The following is a 21690-nucleotide window of genomic DNA, read 5'->3' as shown; positions in this document are numbered from 1 at the left end:
CATGGGCACACGGGGCAGGCAGCCCAAGGATGCATGAGAAAGGAAGGATCTCACATGTTATCAGCATCCTTTGTTGCTTTCTTTTCTGTACTTGGGGAAGAAAGTGGTTCTGGTGGTGTTTAGTTTGGGCTGAAGACAATTTTAAGCCTGTCCTTTGGGGGCAGGAGGAGACAGTGGTGAGAAATGCAGACTCACTGCGGTCATCTCTAAGTTCTGAATAATCCCCCTCCAAGAAACAACCCAACAGGGCAAACCGACAGAAAGAGGACAGCAGAGTGTGTCAGTGTGCTTCAGGGGCTGCTGAACTCTGGGGGAGGCTGCAAGCCCACCTGTGCACCACTGCTTCTTCCTTCCTGCACAGGCTCTGCCACAAGGCTGGGGCTGTGCCATGCCAAGCTGAGCCAGCAGGGTGTCCCTGCTGCAAAAGAATAATAATAATAATAAAAAAAAGACAAGTGGTGTTGGGCTGCATCAGGCTGAGTATTGCTAGCAGCTCAACACAGTGATCCTGCCCTTCTGTTTGGTGCTGCTGAGGCCACACCAGGAGCGCAGTGCTCAGCCTCACAGTACAGGAGGGACATGGAGCTGCTTGGAAGAGAGTGCTGTGAAGGGCCAAGAACATGGGGAGACGCTGAGAGCTGCCTGGAGAAGGCTCAGGGGAAGCTCACTGATGTGTTCAGACACCTGAAGGGAGGGGGCAAAGAGGACAGCATGGTCTAGTCGTAGGCCAGAAGCTTGCAGTGTACCCTGGAGGCCAGAGGTCAGCGCTGTTAAACCTCCGCATGGACGATCTGGATGATGCGACACAACTGCAGACAACAAACCTTGGAGCAGCGGCTGCTGATCCATCAAAGGGCGGTGCTGCCATCCAGAGGGACTGGAGAGGTGGGCTGATGGAACCTCCTGGGCTGAGCGAGGAGAAGTGCAGAGTCCTGGCCCTGAGAGGAACAAGCCCAGGCACTGGAAGGGCTCACAGGGCTCGGCGCAGCTTGGCACTGCACAGCACGGCTCGGCACGGCTGAGCACAAGCCAGCAGGTCATCCCCGCTGCAAAAAAGTTTGGCCGTGCCATCCCGATGCTGTGCCGCGTTGTGCAGAGCCAAACCGTGCCGAGCCCAGCAGATCCAAGGGAGCCTTCCGGCTGCTGCTGCTGCCCCGGGGCCGCGCTGAGAGGCACCGCAGCACCATCCCGCGGTACGGCCGCCCCTGCCGAGCTGCTGCTGCCGCTGCACGACTTAGGATGCTCGCTGATGAAATTCGCTGCGCAGAGCGTCCCGGAGCTAATGCCGGGCTGTCCACCAGGTGTCCCCCAGGACCATCAGCTCCGCCTCCACAACGCCGCTCTCCAGGACGTCGGGATGCCTGGGCTTGTTCCTCCTTAGGGCCAGAACTCTGCCCTTCTCCTCGCTCAGCCCCAGGAGGTTCCCACCAGCCCACCTCTCCAGTCCCTCTGGATGGCAGCACTGCCCTTTGGTGGATCAGCAGCCGCTGCTCCCAGGCTTGTCATCTGCAGCTGTGCTGAGAGTGCTCCATCACCCAGATGGTCCAAGGAGAGATTAACCAGCACCACGCTCAGCACTGAGCCATGGTTTCACAGCCAGTTACTTCCTCAGCTGAGAGGTACCCACCCTTCCCGGTGGGACACACCGCCTGCACATGCCTGGTGCATTGCCAGAGCTGCCAGCACCTTCCCATGGCCTCACCTCCTGCATTCTCTGGTCCCACGACCTACAGTGGCAGACCACATCCTCATGGAAGAGACCAAAGCTGCTGGAGGCAGGTGCCGTTACCAGCACCCCTAGTGCACCACGTCACCCAGCTGTGCCTTCTAGGGATCACATGGAGAAACAAGCCCAAGGTGCATGCTGTCACATCCTTGAGCTCTGCAGCCCAAGGGGTTTCATTGAAAGCAATGCTTCTGCCACTCCCAAGGGCCAGCTGAGCATTTAGAGGCAGCCCCAGCAGAAGCCTCTCACCTGGGTCATGGTTAGAGGGCAGGAGGGTGATAGACAGACCCTTGTGCATTGGCTTCTGTGCCAGGACAGGGAGAGCTCGCTGTCATCTTCATCTGCTGGAGGAGGAAATCCACCAGAGGAGCTGGGTGACTATGCAGGAAAGCTCATGACGCAAATCTGAATTGCCCAGCAATTTGAGTGGCTCCCAGCTGACCTCAGCAATGACAATTCCATTTCTGTCTATGAGTCAAATGGTGCTCAGTAAATGCACACCTGCCCTGGAAGGTAGCTGGTTCTGAAGCTGCCCAACATGTTGCCTGCAGGAGGCACGCCTGTACCAGCATTCTTCTGCAGGGTGCCCTGGCCAGGCAAGGAGCTTTGTCCAAGCCAGGAATGCTTACCTGTACCAGCAGGCTGCAACATGCCCTCAGCTTCCTGAGCTGCTCTATTCCACGTGGTAAATGCACCTTGAAGCTGGATTTTGGAGAACCTACACCAAGCTGAGCTGCACAGCAGCTGAGTACAGAGTTTGCGCCAGACCATGTGTTCTGCTTTGTAGCCATATTACTCTGAAATCCAGGCCCTCCAGCTGCTCCTGCCAGAGGGCAATGGAGGGGAGAGTCCAACATCCATCTGCATTTCATCCCTCTGTTCTCCTCCCATAGTGCGTGCACTCTACACATCTCTACACATCCTGCCTCCCTCCAGCTGACTTGCACTGTCCCCACTGCACGCTGTAATTAAACCTCTCAAGCCCCTGTGATCAATGGGAGGTTCCACCTCATTGGGTTTCAAAACACATTCACCTTGTGCCCACACTGCAGAGCAGAACAACATGCTCAGTCTGCTGGGCAAAACTATCCAACACCTACGCCCAGACCAAGAGCCCAGGTCCCTGTTTTGGTGGGAGACAGCCCATAGTGGACACAGGGACTGAGGAAATCCTAGGTGACAGCTTCTAGCACTACTCATGGCTGGGTGAAGCATGGAAGCAAAACCCGTTCTGATCTCCCAGGCAAAACCCCACTCAAATGTCCTGGGGATACTTCAAGCTCAGAGAGAAGTTAGTTTCCAGGAGCTGCAGGGAAATGCAGGCAGAGCTCCACACAAGCAGGCAGACTCTGCAGGAGCTGCTGGTGCTCAGCACTCCGCAGAACCATGAAGCAAGCACAGGAAATGGCTGGAGCTGCCTGTCCTACTTCAACAAGCTCTCACGAAGCTCAGGACACTGCAGCTCAGCCCACAGCTCCCACGTGGACAAGGAACTGACCCACCACGTGCCTGCACCCCATGTTCTAGCCTGGAGCTCCACAGTCACTGCACAGCCAAGCGGAAAAGGTGGGGAGCAAAGGCAGATGAGCAAGGGCTGATAAAGAGGTGATTGATATGGCTCCCTGGGTCATGCGGGGTGCCGGCAGGACCTGCTGTGGCTGATGACACAGCACAGCTTGGCACCAGTGGGCAGCGAGCACAGGGCGGGTGTCACAGAGACACGTTCACCACGTGCCACCAGCACCACGAGGTACCCCCAGCAACATATCCGGGACCTAATAACCCCCAGTGTCACCCTGCCTGGCCCTGTGTGTCATGGGACAGCAATGACAGCCACACCAAGGCACCCATGGCCCAGCTGCAGGGCTGTGGGGGGGCACAGGGAAACAGCATGGTGGATCCCATCTCTACTTTGGTCCTTAATGGCAGGCAAGGAACCTGCCTGCAGCCGAAGCCAGCAGCAAATCCACCCAGCCCCGTGCCCTGCTGGTTCTTCTCCCCAGAGCTGTTGTCCTCCTGCAAGGATCCCTAGAGAGGCTTTATCTCCCCATGAGCAGCCCAGCCCTTCAGCACATGATTGTCTGCCCCTAGCCTGGGCAGCTCCTGCAAAGCACTGCCAACAGCAAAGCTGCCACTGGAAGATTAATATTGGATGTTTTGAAACACGATGGCTGCATTGCACCTGTTTATAGGGACCGATCTGCTTACTGGTGATTCCGTGCTAGAGGAGCAGAGCTCATCATGCCCAGAGGATCTCAGCCCTGCCACTCCCACTCCTACAGTGCCCTACATAGGTAAAGGCCACTGAGCTGTAAGTAGTGATAGACCTGAGCTGCATCTGGAGCAATGCAACCCCTTTGCCTCTACAGCTAAGAAATCAGTGGCCGCAGACCAGTCATAATGGCTGGCAAAGGAGGAACACACAGCCCTGCCATGCAGGATGTTGTGAAACAACCACGGCAAGCTTTCGCGCTTAGCACCCACCTCAGAGATCTCTGGAAGCCCCCAAACCAGCAGAAGATTCCTGCTTCAGCAGTGACTCACTGTTGCCATTCCAGACTTGTCACTTGTCATATGTCCCTGCATTTTTCACCCGTCTTTGTCACAGCTGGCTGTGTGCTCAGGGCAAGAGCTGGTTTTGCTGCATGAAGGGCTTGCCAGTTCCACGTGCATAACCCAAGCAATGCCCTTGACTCACACCTTGGCATTGGTTGGGTCTTCTTTGCCATAGCACGCAAGATGAGGAGACAGAAGAGCTGGGAAGAGTCTTATGGATGTGTGCAGTACTTGCCTGCTCTCCTTGACCCAGTTGTCATTTCTCCATTACCAGTTTCATGACTGGATGCGCCTCAAGCTAGAGGGATTAGCTGGGGATAAAGCTCCACACACACACACTCTTGTTAGCCAAGAGCAGCACACAAGGAGCCATCAACCCCAAAGATGAGCAGCTCAGAGCACAGCCTGGCTCTGCTCAGGCACCTGGGGCAGAAGCCTGAACCAGGACATGCAGCTGGACATGGGCCAGGGTCACCAAGAAGGGAAAAGACCACCTTTAGACGGCCTCGGTGCAAAACCTTGAGATTCTGGACACTGTCTCGTTCTGGGTGCAGCTGAGCAAGGTGGGCGATGCACCCAAACCGCTCAGTAGCTCAGTGTTCCTGGGCACACCTTGAGCCTAGAACAGCCCCAAACACCTCTTTACCTGCCACTCCTGCACCGAAGGCACAGGTGCAGGACAGAACAAGGCACAGAACAACACAGAACCAGGGCAGGAAGAAGGGGTAGGGAATTAGGGCAGCCCAGCCCTCGCTTCTCCAGCAACACACGTTGACCCGCTCTCTCCAGGGAGCCAAACAAGGAGAGTAAGCAGCTGGGCCGCACCCAGGCATGGGGCAGCTTCCCTTCCAAGGCACCAGGTTCTGCCCATGGTTCCCAGCTGAAGGCCAAGCAAGAAACAGAGCCGGAGCCCCTGCGCAGGCATAAAGCACGTGTCCCATCTCACCAGGCTCACCTTCTCCAAGAAATGTGCGACTCAAGCGCATACGAGAAAAATCATCCAGGATCCCATTTACTGTCATCCATCTGTGCCCATCCTGCCAACCAAACTGCTTACTTCATTCCAGGCTTAAAAGGTTGCACACCAGAAAACATTTGTTTTCTCCACATATATCAGTTCATAGAATGGCCTGGGTTGAAAAGGACCATAACGATAATCAAATTTCAATCCCCCTCTCATGTGTGGGGTTGTCAACCACCAGACCAGGCTGTCCAAAGCCACATCCAGCCTTGCCTTGAATGCCTCCAGCGCATCCACAACCTCCTTGGGCAACCTGTTCTAGTGCATCACTACCCTCTGGGTGAAAACCTTCCTCCTAATATCCCTAATATCTAACCTAAACCTCCCCTGTCACAGTTTAAGACCATTCTGCCTTGTAGCTGACTTCCAGCTGATGGAAAGCTGACTTCTCCAGATCCCACTGCACTCAAGTCCTCACACCATCACAGCTATGGTGTCAGGACTGCACACATTCCTTACTCTATACCAAGCCATGCAGCTGGCTCTGAGAGAAGGCACAAACAACACCTGTGATTACCTTGGCATAAGAACACTCTGCTTCCCACCTCCCACAAGCTGCACTCATTTCATGATGCATTGTGTCAGACTGTTGTGAGCAGTATCTGCTGCTCCATACATTACACCCCAAAGAAGGTAAGAAAGAGCTGTCAGAGCAGGGCACAGCATCCATAATATGAGGAATGATGGAGTATCTCTGGCTATGAGAATCTGAAAGCTGTAGTGGATAGCAAATCCCAGGGCAGAAGCACTGCAGCGTTCAAGAAACACGTCTAAAGCCAATTAAGGGAAAGGTTTAATTACTCTCTAGAACAAGAAGCCAAATAGTGTTGTAAGACAAGGTACGCAGCTCAAGGGGAGGCAGGCAGCCAGCCACTGGCTTGCTATCATTACCTCCTTTCCTGCTCAGAAAAGCGGGATTACAGCCCTGAGAGGTTCTGTTGAACAAAGCTAGAGGCCAGGTCTGCCCAGGACAGCCTTTCCTGTGCTTAACTGAAGGCTCACACAAGCACATGCTCCATCTGCTTTACAGAAGTCAGAGCCTTTACATGCTGAGCCTTCCTGCCAGCTCCTGCCTACCCCAGGGCAGTGCCTGGGCACAGCCAGTGTTCCCAGTAGCACAGTAATTAATCACTAGTTATGTGACAAGGTAGGTGAGTAAGTGCTGGAGACATCCACTTGTCTCAAGTACTTGAAGCGAGGAAATTGTCTCAGACAAATGTTCAATGTACAAAACCACACCGAAGTCCTCAGAACTTACTAATGCCTGCCATTAATTAGAAGGCACATGAGCAGGCTGCTCACAGCTGTCCTGGGGACCCCTCACTTCCCTGCTGCACACAGGTATGCCCTCCCTCCCAGCATCCCGTATCGCAGCAAAAACTCCATCATAGCAAGGACAAGTGAGTGCTGATTATTTATTCGTTGCAGCATTGAAAGTACACCAGGTACTCGCAAGATAGGTAACAGAAAGAATACTTATTAAATATAAAAAGACAGTTAAATAGATATAAATAACAGGGTGACCTCATTCTCGCAACAGACAGAGCAGTCAGGCCCTGAAACCCAGCTAACTTCAACAGCCTCAACCTTCCCAGTCAGTCATGGCTAGAACATAGGGCCCCAAATCCAAGGGATGGCTCATGTTTTCCGGCTATCCAAAAAGCATCTAACTTCACAGCGGAGGCAAGAGGTGCCATTCCCTCTTTTTTCAGGAGCTTTGCCTCAGGGCCATACACAGCCTGAGCTTCAGCAAAGCTCAATCTTGCCAGCCCCTCGGAATGCTGGCCCAAGCTCTGGGGTGCAAACAGAAGCAGCTCAGCTGAAGTTGGGCCTTCAAGTATGTCAGGATTAGCCACAGGTCATGAGTTCAAACCATCTCGAAGGACTGGTGGAGCCACAACTCACAGCAGCACCCCAGGCTGTTGCCTTCCCCACACCAAGCCACATTCAAACCATGTTTTGAGGCTCCTCTTGAGCTGTACACAGTTCAGTCATGTTTTTAGAAGACAACGCCTCACAGCTGTGTTAGGACAGTTTCCACCTACGCTAGGTCTCCAGTTTTACGCCAGAAAAATCCCATACCAGAAAGACTAAATATTCTTCTTCAGTTCTCACATTCCCATTTTCAGGAACTGTTCACCTTCTTTAGAGACGGAAGATCAGTGCTGAAGCCATATGCCCACAGAAGAGCAGGCACCCCAAGTAGCACCAGAATGAAGGAAGCCCATGTTACTGATAGAAGCCTTAACTCACTGAGAACGAGTTTTATTTAATCTAGGAGATCGCCATATTTCTCTAGAGTTTGCTCCTCCAGTTCCAACAGCTTCTGGTAAAATTTCTCAGCAGTTTCTTCATCCACATCAAGCTGGAAAAGAATAAGAAGGGCACTGAGACATGTCATTGTTGACGGTCTGTACAGATACTGAGGGCAGCTCTGGATTCTCTAGTGTGGCACCCAGAGGCATCCATCTCCAGAGCACAGAGCACATTGTGGGGAAGCATCATAACACACTGATCCTGTTCTGAGCAAGACCTTCATTGCCAAGAGACCAGGTCATACACAGAGCCTGTTCAAGTCGAGCTTGTGGTGAAGCAGTCTCAACCATGACACACTGTCAGAGACCAAAGTACCTCCAGCTCCCACATTCCCCTGCTACCACCTGAACATCAGCTGACATCAGAAGTACTTACTGCTGCCTTTGTTCCCACCTTCCCACCAGCCCAACAGAGGGGAGATTGCCCAATTAAGGAACAGATAGAACAGAAACCAACACAAACCCTCCTGGCTGGTCCTAAGAGCTTACAGACTCCAGTATGAGGATGGCAGATGTGCTACTCCAGGAAAACCTCATAGATAGTTCCACATCTCTCTCTGCTGCTCAGCACACAGCTAGCTTCCTCTCCAGCCCCAGGACCTCCAACACCAACCCTTCTGCTCTGTACCAGGTAGCACACAGCAGGACCCCAGCCAAGCCAAGTCCCCACAGCAGGAAGCTGTTGCTCTGTTCACCTTTCTAGGCTCCACAAAGTTCTTCCCCAGTCCAGAGGTACAGCTGTGGTACTTGACAAGTGGATCCAGGTATTCTGGCTTCTGCTTGAACAGCCACACCTAGGAAGAACAGCACAGAGTCATGCAGGCAGTCCCAACCAAACCTATAGGTAAGGACACTGCTTCTGGATGACATGAGTGAAAAAACCATGAGTGCTTTCATTAAGCTTGGGGAGACTAGATACCTGGAGAAGAAATTCCAAACTGGCTGCCCTCAGCTTCAACCTACTTCAACCTGCATTGCCCTCTGGCTATGCGCCTGTGGTTTGACAGCAAAAAGGCAGGGCAACACCCTCCCCATTAGGGAAAGAAGGGGCAGAGTTTAGTTTGCCTAAATCCTCCATTCTCTGGACACCTGACAAAGAGATCTGTGGGATCAGCCCTGGTCACTTCTGGTCTCCCAGCACTTCCTGCTGTAAGGGATTCAGAGAATAAATCCAGCACACAGACCCCAGCCCTGTAGAGGGCATCTTAGTTAGAGTCTGCAGGTGCTGGGAAGAGCTACCCTAGAGAGAGAGCTGTTAAATTAAATAGTGAAGCACTTACATGAGCTTCTGCTCCATTATACGGTGTCAGAGTGTAAGTCTTGGCAAAGAAACGTATCTGATGGAGGAAAAAAAATATACAAGAAAGAATCAGTATTTTGACCCAAGGTTTCTTTGACAAGCCCAACAACAAGACCATCTACCAAGGGTAGAAATGCTTTCAAGGCTGCCTCCAGTCAATGCTGCACACTTGGAACTGAAGCATCCCTCTGTCCCCACAAGCTTGGTTCCCTGGGCCACCCACCAGACCAGCAAGCCTCACTCCATAGGCAGAAGGAGGCAGGCAACAAGGCAAGCACACACCCCACAGACACTTTGCCTCCTGCCCTGTGTGGTTGTGATATGGCTGGAGACCAAATGGGTCCACAACACCATCAGCGCTGAGGACAAGTGAGAAGGCACTGCCTTCTCCATTGACAGGAGAAAGGTGATCTGCCAGGATCAGCCACTGCCTGCTCAGACAGCTGGGGCAGGCATCCTGCAGCAGGGCCAGAACTGCACTGAGTCTAGAAAGCTGAAGCTACAGGAACAAATGGCAAAAGCAGCTTTTGGGGAGCGGGAGAAGGGACACAGAGCAAACAACTTGGCATTTTTTGGGTGTTCTTTCTGTGCCTCTAAGAAAGTCAAAGACTGTTGCAAAAACAAACACCACGTCAAGGAATGAGGGACAAGTTTCGTCCAGAACTCCACTACTGCTGAAAAGCATGTTCTTTTGCAAGCCCACACCAACCTGGTACTGAGAGTCTTGCTGATGCTGCTGCAACTGAAAGGCTGAGCTCTACCTGTGTGCAGTACTTCCCAGCAGCAGAGCTGCTTTGAGGAGCTCTGCTGGAAAAACCAGGACCCACAGTACCCAAAGGCAGGTTGGCAAGATCTGAATACACCTTATGTTTCTCCTTCCCACAAGGAACCTACAGCAGAATAAAGACACCAGCAGTGCCTTCCTCCCAGTGCCAAGCAGATGCAGCAAGGCCTTTCCCTTCCATTCTCCAAGCCGTGCTTTGCACCTTCACTGGAAGAGCAGCCCACAAGAAGCAGACACTCAAGAGTAAGCCCTGAAAGCCACTCCAGACAACAGGCTGTGTCAGAGCACATAACAAGAGCAGCAGCACCTATCTGGTGTAGGTTAAAGGGGTGCCATTAACTCTCCCCTCTGCACCCCATACTTCAAGAAGCTCCTAGAGAAGGAGACTGCCATCTCTCTCCTCCCAGGAAACCTGCTGCTCCAGAAGGTTGTTTTGAGGAACCACCAGTGCCTTGAACAAGTCAGCAAGTTGCCCACACAGGGCATGGCTGCCCAATTCAACTGAAGAGCTACAGAGCCATAATAGTGGTGAGAAGCCACAAGCAGGCTGCTCCAAAGAGCTCCTTCAAACCAGCGAAGAGCCTCTTACCAAAAACATGATGGGCATCAGCAGCACCCACAGAAAAACTGGCAAAATTCGGAAGGTCATGTTGGACATAACAAGGCCAGGACAAACAACACTGGAATACAGACCCTGCAGAGAAGAAACAGTCAGTTTGTAACTACACAACAGTAAAGAAGGGCTCCTACCCCCTCCCTCTGGCAGAATCTGTGCCTCAAGTGGGCACACGCACCTGAGAAGAGTGGCCAGCACTTCAGCTCTTTGCTCTTTCAGACCAATTCTCTGGTTTCAATAGAAAACTAAAGCTTGCAACGTAGGAACCTCTCCAAAAAGCTTCTGCTATCAGAAATACTCTGTAGTGGATGGCTCAAGCAGGAAGACCTGTGGCTGGCAGCCTGCATGCCCCACCAGTGCAGCCACAGCCAGTTCCTACGCATGCATTAAGGCACATATCTGATTGCTGCAAACTAATGCAGCAAGGCAACAACAATGTAACAATAATTACAAATAGTAGCTGCTCATTAAGTCCTTCAGACACACAAATCCCATTGTCACCTGCTTATTAAATTTCCTGTTCAGAACCACACTTGTCAGGTCAGTGGCATATTTGGAGGAACTGTATGATTCCTGCCCCTTGGCATGCTGATAGTCAGACAGGCTGAAGGCAGATTCCCTTGCATTGCTGGAGGAGGTCCAGATGAGTCGTGATGGCTTTTCATTACCGCAGAGCAGAGATTCGAGCTGACGAATCTGAAAAAGAATTGCCACCACAACTGTAAAGCTTCATGGCATCGTTTCACCATACTGAAAAGCTGCCAGCTCAGCTTTCCTAGTAATGGGTAACCTTCGTAGATGGGCCACACACGAGCCACACTGAGCTGTGAAGGGAGCGCTGAAAAAGCAGCCACAGCTCCGGTGCAGCTTCAGCCCATGTTTTCCCAGGAAGCTGTACAAGCAGTGGCAGTGTTCTGCACAGCTCAGAGGAACACCTCAGAAGTCCACAGAGCCAAGCCTTGGTGGCCTCCTTGGAAAGAGCTGTGCCTGGCTTACCTCTACCCACTGACTACGGTAAGCTTTAGATTGCATTAATCCTTACAACAACTCTGTGACCACTTAGAGCTATTTCAACACGGCAGGAGACCTTTCTCCTATCATTATCTGTCAGGCCTGAGCTTGCAGCAGGATCAGAACCTGAAAGGCAGAACCCACATCAGCACCCACTGTGCTGTGCTACCCAGACCTACAGACCGACTTTCGCACAGCCTCACCAGGATGAAGTGCCCAAAGAGGTTGGTGGTAAACACCTCCTGCAAACCGTCCCCATTCAGTCTGTCTGTCTGTGTCATGATGCCTTCTGCAGTGGTCAGCATATGGAGCACCTTCCTGGAAACCAAGGGTAGAAAACAGAGCATTCAGATATGAAGACCAATCTCAGGCATGGAACAAAGACCTATCAGCAGATGAGAAAAGCAGCCTTGCGTCTACATTCAGCACCCAGCTGTATCAGAATCCATCCCATAACTTTGATCCCCAGCTCAGCTCTCTCATTAGCAGCCAGCTATCACAGCATCACAAAACAGTGTGACCTACAGCTGGGAAAAAGGCACAGAAACAAGACCCAGTGAGAGCACACTTCATCCCCCAAGAATACACAAGTATTTCTCACTCCTCCCCAGGCCTAAGCTGAGCACCAACCTCCCCTCCAGCCCACAGCTGGCCCTACAGCAGGGCTCAGACAGCACACAGGGCTCCCTAAGGAAAGCCACACCTCCTGGTGCTCCAGGGCAAAGGTTTTAAACTGAACAAGTGTGGATTTCAGTCAAACATAAGGATCTTCTTTATGGTGGCAAAGCCATGGCATAGACCACCCAGAGGAGCTGGGGATGTCCCATCTGTGGAAGCATTCAAGGCCAGGTTGCATGGGATCCTGGGCAGCCTGACCTGATGGGCACCTGCAGATCCCTTCCAACCTGAGCTGTGCTGTGATGCTGAGTTAGGGTCCATCAGTTTGGACTCTCGCTCACCAACCCCTCGAGTCATGGCCAGCTCACAGCAGCACCCACATCCTTACCCGGTCAGGAGCCCCTTCCACAGGGCCTTGAAGTTCACATGAGGGTTGGGCATGATGCCGGCATTGAGGTAGACAAAGTCCAGGCGCTGGAACCTGTAGGGAGAGCAGGACAGCGGGGTGAACAGCACAGAGGGACACGGGGGGTCAGATGGGGACAGCAGGGGGGAGAGAAGGCCAGGTGGGGGGGATCAGGTGGGGATAACAGGGTTACCCACTCACCTGCAGCGCAGCTCCTGCGCAGCACGCAGCACGGAGGCCAGGTTGCCCAGGTCTACCTCCACGGTGGAGACCTGCGCGGCGGGGTACTCCTGCAGCACCAAGTCCCGCGTGGCCTCTGCCTTCTGGGTGTTGCGACAGGCGAGGCACAGGTGGATGCGTCCATCCTCCCCCAGCAGCCGCCGGCACAACGCCAGCCCCACGCCGCTGCAACGGCACGATGCTCAGCATCAAGCGTAGGCAATGCCCTCCCCACACCCCGAGACCTCCGGCCCCGCGCGCTCACCCGCTGGCTCCCGTCACCAGCACCACACGCTCCATCTCGGTCCGGTTCGCGCTCCCGACTCGCCCGCTACCGCTGCCCTATATCCGCTACCCGCCCTCTCCTCCTGCCTACGTCATCGCCCCGCCTCCCTCCTCGACCAATGGGTGCAGGCGGAGGGGGCGTGACCACACGGCCGGTGGCGTGATGGTGGGGCGAGAGGCGGGGCGGAGCGAGAGGGAGAGTGTGGGCGTGGTCTGTTAGACCCCGCCCACTTCCGCGCTCTCTCGCCCCGCCCATCGGGCGCCGCGTACCCACGTGTCACCCGGGAGCCCCAAGGAAACCAGGACACGGAGCATCTCTTCAGCGGGTTCTCCCGTATATACAGGTGCTTCTACTGAATATATACATGCCTCAGCAATAGGGTACTGCAAATGGTGCCGCGATGAAGTAAGGGCGTAAAAAAAAGTCAGAGGGGTCCGTGCACCCTGAAATCCACAGTTCCTCCTGCCCACGTGCAGGGGTCTGATGGTGCACGGTGAGGAACCGTATGGCTTCCCTTAAGGCACGTGGTCCTGGGCCCACAAAGTCACTGTCCCCAATAAATAACCTCTGTCCAACCCGCAGCGCTCCCAGCTCGGAGCCCCGGGGCCGTGCTGCCCTGTGCTCCCCTGCCGCACTGGGGCTCTCCTCCTGGGAAGTGGTGCCCACTGAGCACAGGGTCACTCCTCGGTGGCCGCCTCCTGCAGCTGGCGGTGCAGGTCCTGGAAGGACGGACGGTCTTTAGTGTCCCGTCTCCAGCAGCTCAGCATTAGCTTATAAACAGAATCAGGGCACAATGCAGGCTTGGGAAGGTACGTCTTCAAAATAAAAGGAAAAAGAGAGACTTAGCACCATGTATTACCAACGGACAACAGCAAAATCATAAAATCACGGAATCGTTTGAGTTAGTAGGCCATCTGGTCCCACTCCCCTGAACAGGGGACACCCACGGCTCCACCAGATGCTCAGAGCCCCATCCTGCCTGACCTTTGGTGTCTCCAGGGACGGGGCACCCACCAATTCTCTAGGCAACCTGTGCCACTGCCTCACCATACTGGCCCTAGGGTGCCCAATTCCCCCATGCACCAGGACTTTGTGTTCATGGCAAAGAGCCGCCAAACTCCCCATCCATCCCCTTAGCGTCCTGATGGTTTGATGGTTGGACAACGTGATCTTAGCGATCTTTTCCAACCTTGATGACTCTATGGTTCTATTATTCTCCCCAGACCTGCAGCTCCCACCCAGCACTGCCTGTTCCATTCCTACCTGCCGGCCCTGGTCCCGGAAGAACTCTCCGGTGTTCTCGATGACCTGCTCATCAGACAGCTGTGAGTAAGGTTGCTCCCGGCACAGCGTGAAGGTCTCCCACAGTGTCACGCCAAATGCCCACACATCACTGGCCGTGGTGAATTTGCCCTGGCAGGGGTAAGCAGAGCAGGATTGGGATGTGCAACACCCTACAGCTCCACAGCTCCTAATGCCTGGAGATCAAAGCCTCCTGAACCTCCCAGCTCCATGCCCAGCATGGGAACAGCGCATGACTGCAATGCTCTCATTCCATCTCCCAAAGGAATCTCTTTCCCCTTGTGTCTCCCAAGGCCACCCACCAGACACAGGGTGTGACCCATCCAAGATGAAGACCCCACAGGCTGACCCATGACACTTGGCCGTACCAGCAGGATGCTCTCCCAGGACATCCAGCGGATGGGCAGCACGGCGCGGCCCTGGATGCGGTAGTAGTCCCCGCTGTAGAGGTTCCGGCTCATGCCGAAGTCGGCGATCTTGATGGTGTACCTCTTGCCCACCAGGCAGTTGCGCGTTGCCAGGTCACGGTGCACGAAGTTGAGGGAGGACAGGTACTTCATGCCAGAGGCGATCTGGGTGGCCATGAAGCGCAGGTCGCTGTAGCTGGGGACACCGTGCAGGGCTGAGGGGCTGGGCGACACCAGGTCCCCCACCGTCCCTGTGCCCCCACTCACAGCACTACCTGATGGTGGGCACCTGGGCGTCAGGAGGGCTCTGTGCCTCATGGCGGGACAGAAACTGGTTGAGGTCACCGTTCTCCATGTACTCAGTGATCATGCACAGCGGGTCGTCCGTGATGCACACTGCCAGCAGTCGGATGATGTTGGGGTCCTTGAGCCGTGACATGATCTTGATTTCCTTCAGGAAATCATTCCTTTCCCAAACAAAAACCACAGGAATCAGACACCCCAGCACGGTGGGGTGAAGTGCCGGATAATCAAAGGACGTGGCAGGGGGACCCTCCCCTTGGCCTGGGGGCGGTGTGGGAGGAGCTCTGTGGGCAGGGGATGGGAAGGACCCGTGGCACATAAGTGCGCTGGAAGCTGGGGACACTGCCCAGAGGGTACAGTTGTCCCACTAGGGGCTGTGCTATGAGAGCAGTACCTGGCATTCTTGTTGGCATCGGCCCGCAGCATCTTCACAGCCACTAGAACGGGGCAGTTGGGGCTGGCATCCAAGCCCTCCAGGGTGAATTCCTTGTCTGCAAACTTCTCCATCCCCTCCACCTCACAGAGATGAACCTGGGAAAGGGGCCACAAATAGGCATCACCTCCAGCACTGGTCTCCTTTGGTCACCACAAGGACCAGCTCCATCTATCCCAGCCCACGGAGGCTTTGTGCCTGCCAGCTCCAGCTCACCTCCCCAAACTGGCCCTCTCCTAGTTTCTCCTTGAAGGTCAGCAGCTTCCTGGGGAACTCCTCGACAGCCACATCCTTGCCAGACAGCAGGTCCATGGTGAGGGCTGGCACCGAGTAAGTGTTGCCACCCGTGACGCCCTGCAGGTTCACAATCTCAGCCTCGGCGTAATGCGGGACACCCTCGGGGCCACTGGCTGGGGACGGCTTCACAAGGCCACTGCAGCCTGGGGAGACAGTGGGGACGATCCTGCCATGGGCGTGCAGCCCACAGGACATTGGGCAGATCCCACCCAGCACTATGCCCATCACACTGCAGCACTGCAGTGAGTCCAGGAGGATCTCCCATTCCTTACCTGTATCCTCCTCACCCGCCGTGAACTCAGGCAGCTTCCGAATCAGGCGTGAGGGCTCCTGGTAATCCGGACCCAAGGGAAATATGCGGTCATAGGTGGAATTGGACTCGTGCTCGCTGGAGGAGGAGGAGCGATTGTGGTTGAACATGCTGGATTCACTGGGCAGGGAGAGGCTGACGGTCATCTCATCATCCAGCATCCTCCGTGATGCCTGTGGGAGTGGGTGAAGGAGGAAAGAGCTGGGATAGGATCCCGGTGCATGCTATCCCCTGGGGTCCCCTGGGCTCTGTACACTCTGTCCCAACAACAGATCCCGTCACCACAGCCATGGCTAACCCTGAGCCCATGCTCAGAGCCCCTCTCTTGTGTCCTGTCCCATAATGGTGGAACTGGGGAGGGTGCGTGTGCTTGCATACCCCCTCAGCATGTCCCCCTCTGTCATCTGGCCCAATGGAGAAGCATTTGGAATGGTCACCTCAACTAGCTGGGGGTGGCATAGAGGCCCTGCAGCTGTCCCATGTGCACTCACCTTCTCCAGCATCTTCTGCCAGAACTGCCGCCACAGAATGATGACTATGATGGCCACCAGGATGAAGATGATTGCCACCAGGCACCCGATCAGGATGCGTGTGTTGCTGTCATCCATCTTGAGTGTGGGGTCTGGCAGGAGGGGACAATACACGCTTGGTCACACTGGGGTGAGGGGACAAACCCTCCACCTTTTTCTCCATCGGATGAGGCAGATCTTCCCCTTTTGGAGCCTCTGTGCATCTTCCCAAGAGAAGGTGACCCCTGCCTCCACCAGGTTTGGTGCAAGTTGCTTTTTGGTGCCTTACCGTATGTGGTGGGGGCCATGGGCATCTCCGGGGGAACTGCTGAGTTGTTGTACATGGCTGCATCTGGCAAGAGAGAAGAGAAGATTGTCAAGGATGGGTTGGATATTAGGAAAAATTCCTTCTCTGAAATAGTGGTGAGGCATTGGCACAGGCTGCTCGGGGTGGAGGTGTTCAAGAACCACCTGCATCTGAGATGTGGCACTGAAGGACATGGTTTAGTTGGCACACTTGGGTGGTTGGACTAGCTGATCTTAGAGGTCTTTTCCAACCGTTCTAAGGACAGGAACAACAAGCACCCCGCAGCCCTGCTTTCCCCATGAGCCCCAGGAGGACCCTGCGAGGCAGTGGTACCCGACTGGAAGGTGATCTCGCTGAACATCATCCAGGTATCAGCAAAGTAGTACTGGCACTTGATGGCACTGGCCATGCGGTGCAGCAGGGGCACGGTGACGAAGCGGGCACTGGGGTTGACATCGTCCAGTACCAGCACCGAGGAGATGGCGTTGGGCTCCCACTCGCTGGCGTCGGATCGGAAATAGCACTGCACCTCCTTGAAGATCTTCACCCCTTTGGCGAACATGTTGTTGCAGTGCACCTGTGGAGCAACCCGTCAGCGTGGCACACGGAGGGGACAGGGACAGGGAGCGCGGGGCATGCGGACCTTCATTGTGGTGAAGTTCCTGATGCGGTCGAACTCGAAGGTGATCTCCACGTAGCCGCCGGCAGTGCTCTCATTGCGCCAGCCCACATAGTCATAGCCTGGCCACACGTGGTACTCGTGGGTCTGTGTGAAGTCATCCAGCCCCGACACGCCATCTGTCAGCTGGCCCAGGCCCTCCGTCATGCTGGCGTGGGACAGGGGCACTCTGTGAGCCATACCTTTACTCCCACCAGGTGAGCTCTACCATGAGACCCTCTGATTCCTGCCCAAGACTCTGGTCCTCACCTGTACCCGAAGGCCCCATCATACACAGAGTCGTTCAGGTAAATGATGGTACCGCTGGGTAGGACGAGCTGCTGCCCGGCCGGAGCGCTGTAGGACACCAGCCCGTCTGTGGGGAAGAGACAGTAAGCCCAGCCCCAGTAGGTGGATGGACAGACAGACAGACAGGCACCCACCAAGCCATGCACAGCCGTACAGCTCCACGCGCAGGCACACGTTCATGGAGTGGTCGGTGACAGGGATGAAACGGACGAAGCGCGCAATGAGCGGTGGCTCCAGGTCCTTGAGGACGATGTCGTAGGGGTTGGAGTTCCCATCCAGGACCTAGGGGACAGAACCCAGTGGGCAAAACGAGGTGCTGAGGCATGGGGTGGGCCATGCCCTGCAGCCTCCTCACCTGCTTCCCATGCCGGTTCCGCCAAGAGATCCAGCGGGTGCCATCCCGGCTGTAGTTGATCTTGTACATAGGGGCAAACTCGTTGCCGTGCCCCCCAGCGTGACGGCCCTGGGTGCCCACCAGGGTGATGAAGTGCAGGGCACGCAGGTCGATCTGCAGGAACTCCTTCAAGTCGTCAGGCTCTACTGGGATCTCGGGGCACCAGGCACCATCACCCTCCTCCGAGTCCAGCCTGAGATGGCATGGGGAGGGCTCAGAGGTGGCCACTGTCAACCTCATGCCCCAGCAGATCCTGCCGTTCTCAGCCCTCCCTGCCCATGACCACACTCACCGTCCATACTTGGCAGCCGTGGACTCAGACCATTGGCTGGAGGCTGAGATGTCCTCATCGGGGATGTGCCCACCTGACATTCCCAGGGGGTACCGGCACACAGCTGCCAAAAAGCACATAAGCACTGGTGGGAGAGGCCTCCATCCAGACTCTACTCACCCCAAATTCCACTTGCAGCCCCCTGCTCTTGGCCATGCTGCTCCCTGGCCTACATATCGGTCAAAGACAGGTGCTCACCCACCCGCCTGCCTCGAAGGGAGTGGAAAAGTACCAGGATGGGCGGGTGGGCTGCATCCCCTGTGCAGCACTACATCCACACCACTCCCAAGGGGTTGTTATTTCACACCTGGCTGCCAGGAGTGCTGCTGAAAGGCCACTTGTCTGGCCCTGTTTACCATCTCTCTGCCAGCTCCAGCCCGCAGCGCCCCCCCCGCAACCAGAGGGCATGGAGCAGTGCAGAGCTGGGCAATGCCAAGCCCCAGTGGAGCACACTGTGGTCTCATGTGGAGGGGTGGGCACAGAGTGGTGTGTGCCTCCCTGCACAACTTGGCACGCACTGCAAGGCAGCCCACTGAATTCCCAAACTGTAAACCTGGCTGAGGGGGCCAGGCATACCCCGTGGCCCTACCAGAGGCTGTGCCCCAGCCCCGTAGCCTCTGGCTGCTGCCCAGCTTCCACTTACCGGGGTTGACCTGGGCTCTGGCTGCCAGCAGGCTGCACAGCAGCAGCAGCAGTAGCAGCAGCAGCAGGGCAGCTCTGGGCAGGGCCGGCATGGCGAGAGTCCTGCAGAGACACGACCAGAGGGTCACAGCACTGCTGCTGGGATGGACTGAACATCCCCTGCAATCAGAGGCACCCCGATGCCATAACCCCAATGCCAATAGGGCCATGAGAGCCACATGAAGCCTCCAGCAGCCCAGTTCAGGACTGGCACAGTCCTGAACCCAAAGGCAGAAGCACCAGGAATGGCCATAAAAGCAAGGCATTGCACAACCTGATCTTGTATGGCAGCAGTATCACATTGCAGAGCATAGTTTCCTTGCCTTCTGGCTCCGAGAGATAATAACAGGTAATTGCCTGAGATTTATAGGGTATTTACTGAGATGGTTCTCGTGGTAGAGCCGAGCTTGGCACTGCTGGAACAGAGGCAGGATGCAGCGAGCACAGCCCGTGTGCTAAGGGAGAGTTCCACAGCAGCATAAACACAACCCCTGACTTACAGCAATCCTTTCTTTCCCTTTTCTTCTCTCCCTTTTGGAAAAGCACGTATGTTGTTGCCCTTTTTCCTGCTGACGGCTCGGAAAATGCAGGGAGCGGGCTGAGCTGCCAGCCTGGAGCTTTGACCACACGGCTCCAGGCGAGTGCAAGGCTCCCGGTGGTGATGGCCAACTCCTCCAACGCTAAAATCTCAATTTCCTTCTGCATTCCAAGGGACATCTGCAGACATTTTTCCCACTATTCTTTCAGGCTGAGTAAACCCTGTCAGCATCAGGGGACCAGATGCTGCTGTCTCTGAAGGCGCTGGGTTTCTATTTGGGCAGACACAGAAAGTGCTGGCGGTCCCACCAGGGGCAGCAGCAGGACGGTGGCACAGGCAGAGGTACCGAGCAGCTGGAAATGGGTTTTGTTCCACCACTCTGACAAAAGTGACCACTCTGTCTGAACAGCTTTGCTGAAGTTTTCTGACCGTTGGAAATTTTTACTGCACAGCGTATTTGGAGTTCCTCCCTGGCACCTTCTGCTGCTTCTGAGCTTCCCTCTTCCGCTTCAGTTTTATTTATTTATTTTTCCTTTTTTTTTTTTTTTTCTTCCCCTCTTCTTCTACTGAAATTAGCAGCAAAAAAAAGTAAATGAAAGCAAGTGAAGCTTGGTGATGACCCTGTGGGCTTTCTGAGCGCACTGCTCCAGGGGAAGGAGGCACAGAGGCTGTGCCAGGAGCTGGATCCCATCTCCCCCAGAATGGCCATGACGCGCCGAGCGCAGGGCTGGTGGTGTTTGGGTGGGGGTCTGGAGCTGACACTACAGCCCCCAGCATGCTGCACCGCCAGCACAGCCTATGCAGAACAGCACAGCATGCCGGGACCCTTTCCTCACAGAAAATGTCGCTTTGGACCTTGGTTGGGCCAGGGGCAGCCCTGTCTTCTGGATCCACAATGTCTCCCCAACCACAGGCTCAGCAGGGACATCCCAGCGGCACAATGTGAGTATCAGCCGCATCCCCGTGGCTGCCCAGAGGGACTCCAACGGCACAGCTCTGGGGCAGTGGGTGCAGACGTGGCCCTTGGCGCTGCACCCCAAACGGGCCCCCAGCAGCTGAAAGCTGTAGCTCTCCTCCCGCTCCGTGCCACGGCACACAGCCACGCGGCATCATCTCGCCATGGCGCATGGCATCGCCCCGCCACTGCGCATGGCATCACCCTTCCATGGCACACAGCCACACAGCCCTGGCATGGGGAGCCACGAGCGGGTCCCCAGCGCTGGGATTGGGAAAGGGTGCTTGGGGGCACCCAAGCGGCATCCCTGTGTCCCTCACAGCCATGGGGACACGTGTGCCTGGATGGGGACCACAGAGACAGCGGGGCACCACGGCCGTTCAGCACCGCCACCAGACACACGCTCCGCGCCCAGCCCCAACACACAGCGTCCAAACAGAGCACAGACCCCTCTTCCTCCTGAAGCCCCCAGACTGAGGCTGGACACCTCCCATTCACCCCAAGGGACTCACCGGAGCAGGATAGGGATGGTGGGAGGCGGGCTGCTCGCCCCTCGCCCGGGCGGCGGGAGCCAGGCGAGGAGCGAACTTCCCCGGGCTGATGCAAGATGCCTCTGCGAGCCCGCTCACATTCTGCGGATTCCTGGGAGCCGGCCAGAAATCCCACAATCCTACATCTCGCACATTTGGTTTCAATTAGGGAGCGGAGAGGGGGAGCCGCTCACCAATCCGGGCTGGCTTTTCGGCGGAGGTTATTTTCCTCGACCCGAGGGAATGTGTGCAAAGCTATAATTTACAGCAAAACCCATTCATAGAGCGGGAGAAAAAATAAAAAAATACCCGTGGTTGGGGAGGGAGCTTAAAGCAATAGGCAGAGCTCTCCTTTCCGGCACTCACCCCACAGCAGTGGGATGTGTGCGGGGCCTTGCTGCGACCCTCCTGCGCCCTATGGGGACCCATGGGGCTCCCCAGAGTGGGTGGTGGAGCAGTTCCCTGAGACCCCACTCTAGTTATATGTAGGTGCCACCTCACTACAGGCCCTGGGCAGCGCATGGCTCAGGGGTCCCGTGGCACCCATACCCTGCACAGGGCACAGCAG

At 55.4% G+C, this 21690-nt stretch overlaps 2 protein-coding genes across 5 annotated transcripts; both read right to left on the bottom strand.

Annotated features, from left to right (window-relative positions):
- Positions 1-7552: 7552 nt before the first annotated feature.
- HSD17B7 (hydroxysteroid 17-beta dehydrogenase 7) lies at positions 7553-12923 on the bottom strand. The gene is made up of 9 exons (XM_042820124.1): positions 12838-12923; positions 12555-12758; positions 12336-12428; positions 11533-11647; positions 10820-11014; positions 10292-10396; positions 8899-8955; positions 8314-8412; positions 7553-7668 (listed from the first exon to the last, which is right to left on the bottom strand). Exons 1-9 carry the CDS (start codon positions 12870-12872, stop codon positions 7573-7575), a joined length of 999 nt encoding a protein of 332 aa, XP_042676058.1. The 5' UTR covers positions 12873-12923; the 3' UTR covers positions 7553-7572.
- Positions 12924-13175: 252 nt separating this feature from the next.
- On the bottom strand, positions 13176-21180 carry DDR2 (discoidin domain receptor tyrosine kinase 2). 4 transcript variants are annotated; one of them, XM_042819558.1, is made up of 17 exons: positions 21105-21180; positions 19062-19162; positions 18380-18482; positions 18049-18280; positions 17828-17975; positions 17655-17760; positions 17370-17553; positions 17060-17303; positions 16709-16771; positions 16402-16532; positions 15873-16083; positions 15520-15743; positions 15265-15401; positions 14843-15034; positions 14529-14763; positions 14122-14271; positions 13176-13673 (listed from the first exon to the last, which is right to left on the bottom strand). In XM_042819558.1, the coding sequence occupies exons 2-17, from the start codon at positions 19150-19152 to the stop codon at positions 13536-13538; spliced, it is 2589 nt and encodes an 862-aa protein (XP_042675492.1). In that variant the 5' UTR covers positions 19153-19162; positions 21105-21180; the 3' UTR covers positions 13176-13535. The 4 variants fall into 4 exon arrangements, with proteins under 4 accessions (XP_042675492.1, XP_042675490.1, XP_042675491.1 ...); XM_042819556.1 differs by lacking the exon at positions 21105-21180 and having other exon boundaries at positions 19062-20155; XM_042819557.1 differs by lacking the exon at positions 21105-21180 and having other exon boundaries at positions 14529-14757; positions 19062-20155.
- Between the last annotated feature and the right edge of the window lie 510 nt (positions 21181-21690).

This window comes from Centrocercus urophasianus, unplaced genomic scaffold, assembly GCF_019232065.1.
Source record: "Centrocercus urophasianus isolate 14NV4802_14NV808 unplaced genomic scaffold, USGS_Curo_1.0 seq_18, whole genome shotgun sequence".
Lineage (NCBI taxonomy): Eukaryota > Metazoa > Chordata > Aves > Galliformes > Phasianidae > Centrocercus > Centrocercus urophasianus.
This window is presented reverse-complemented; position numbering and strand designations above follow the sequence as displayed.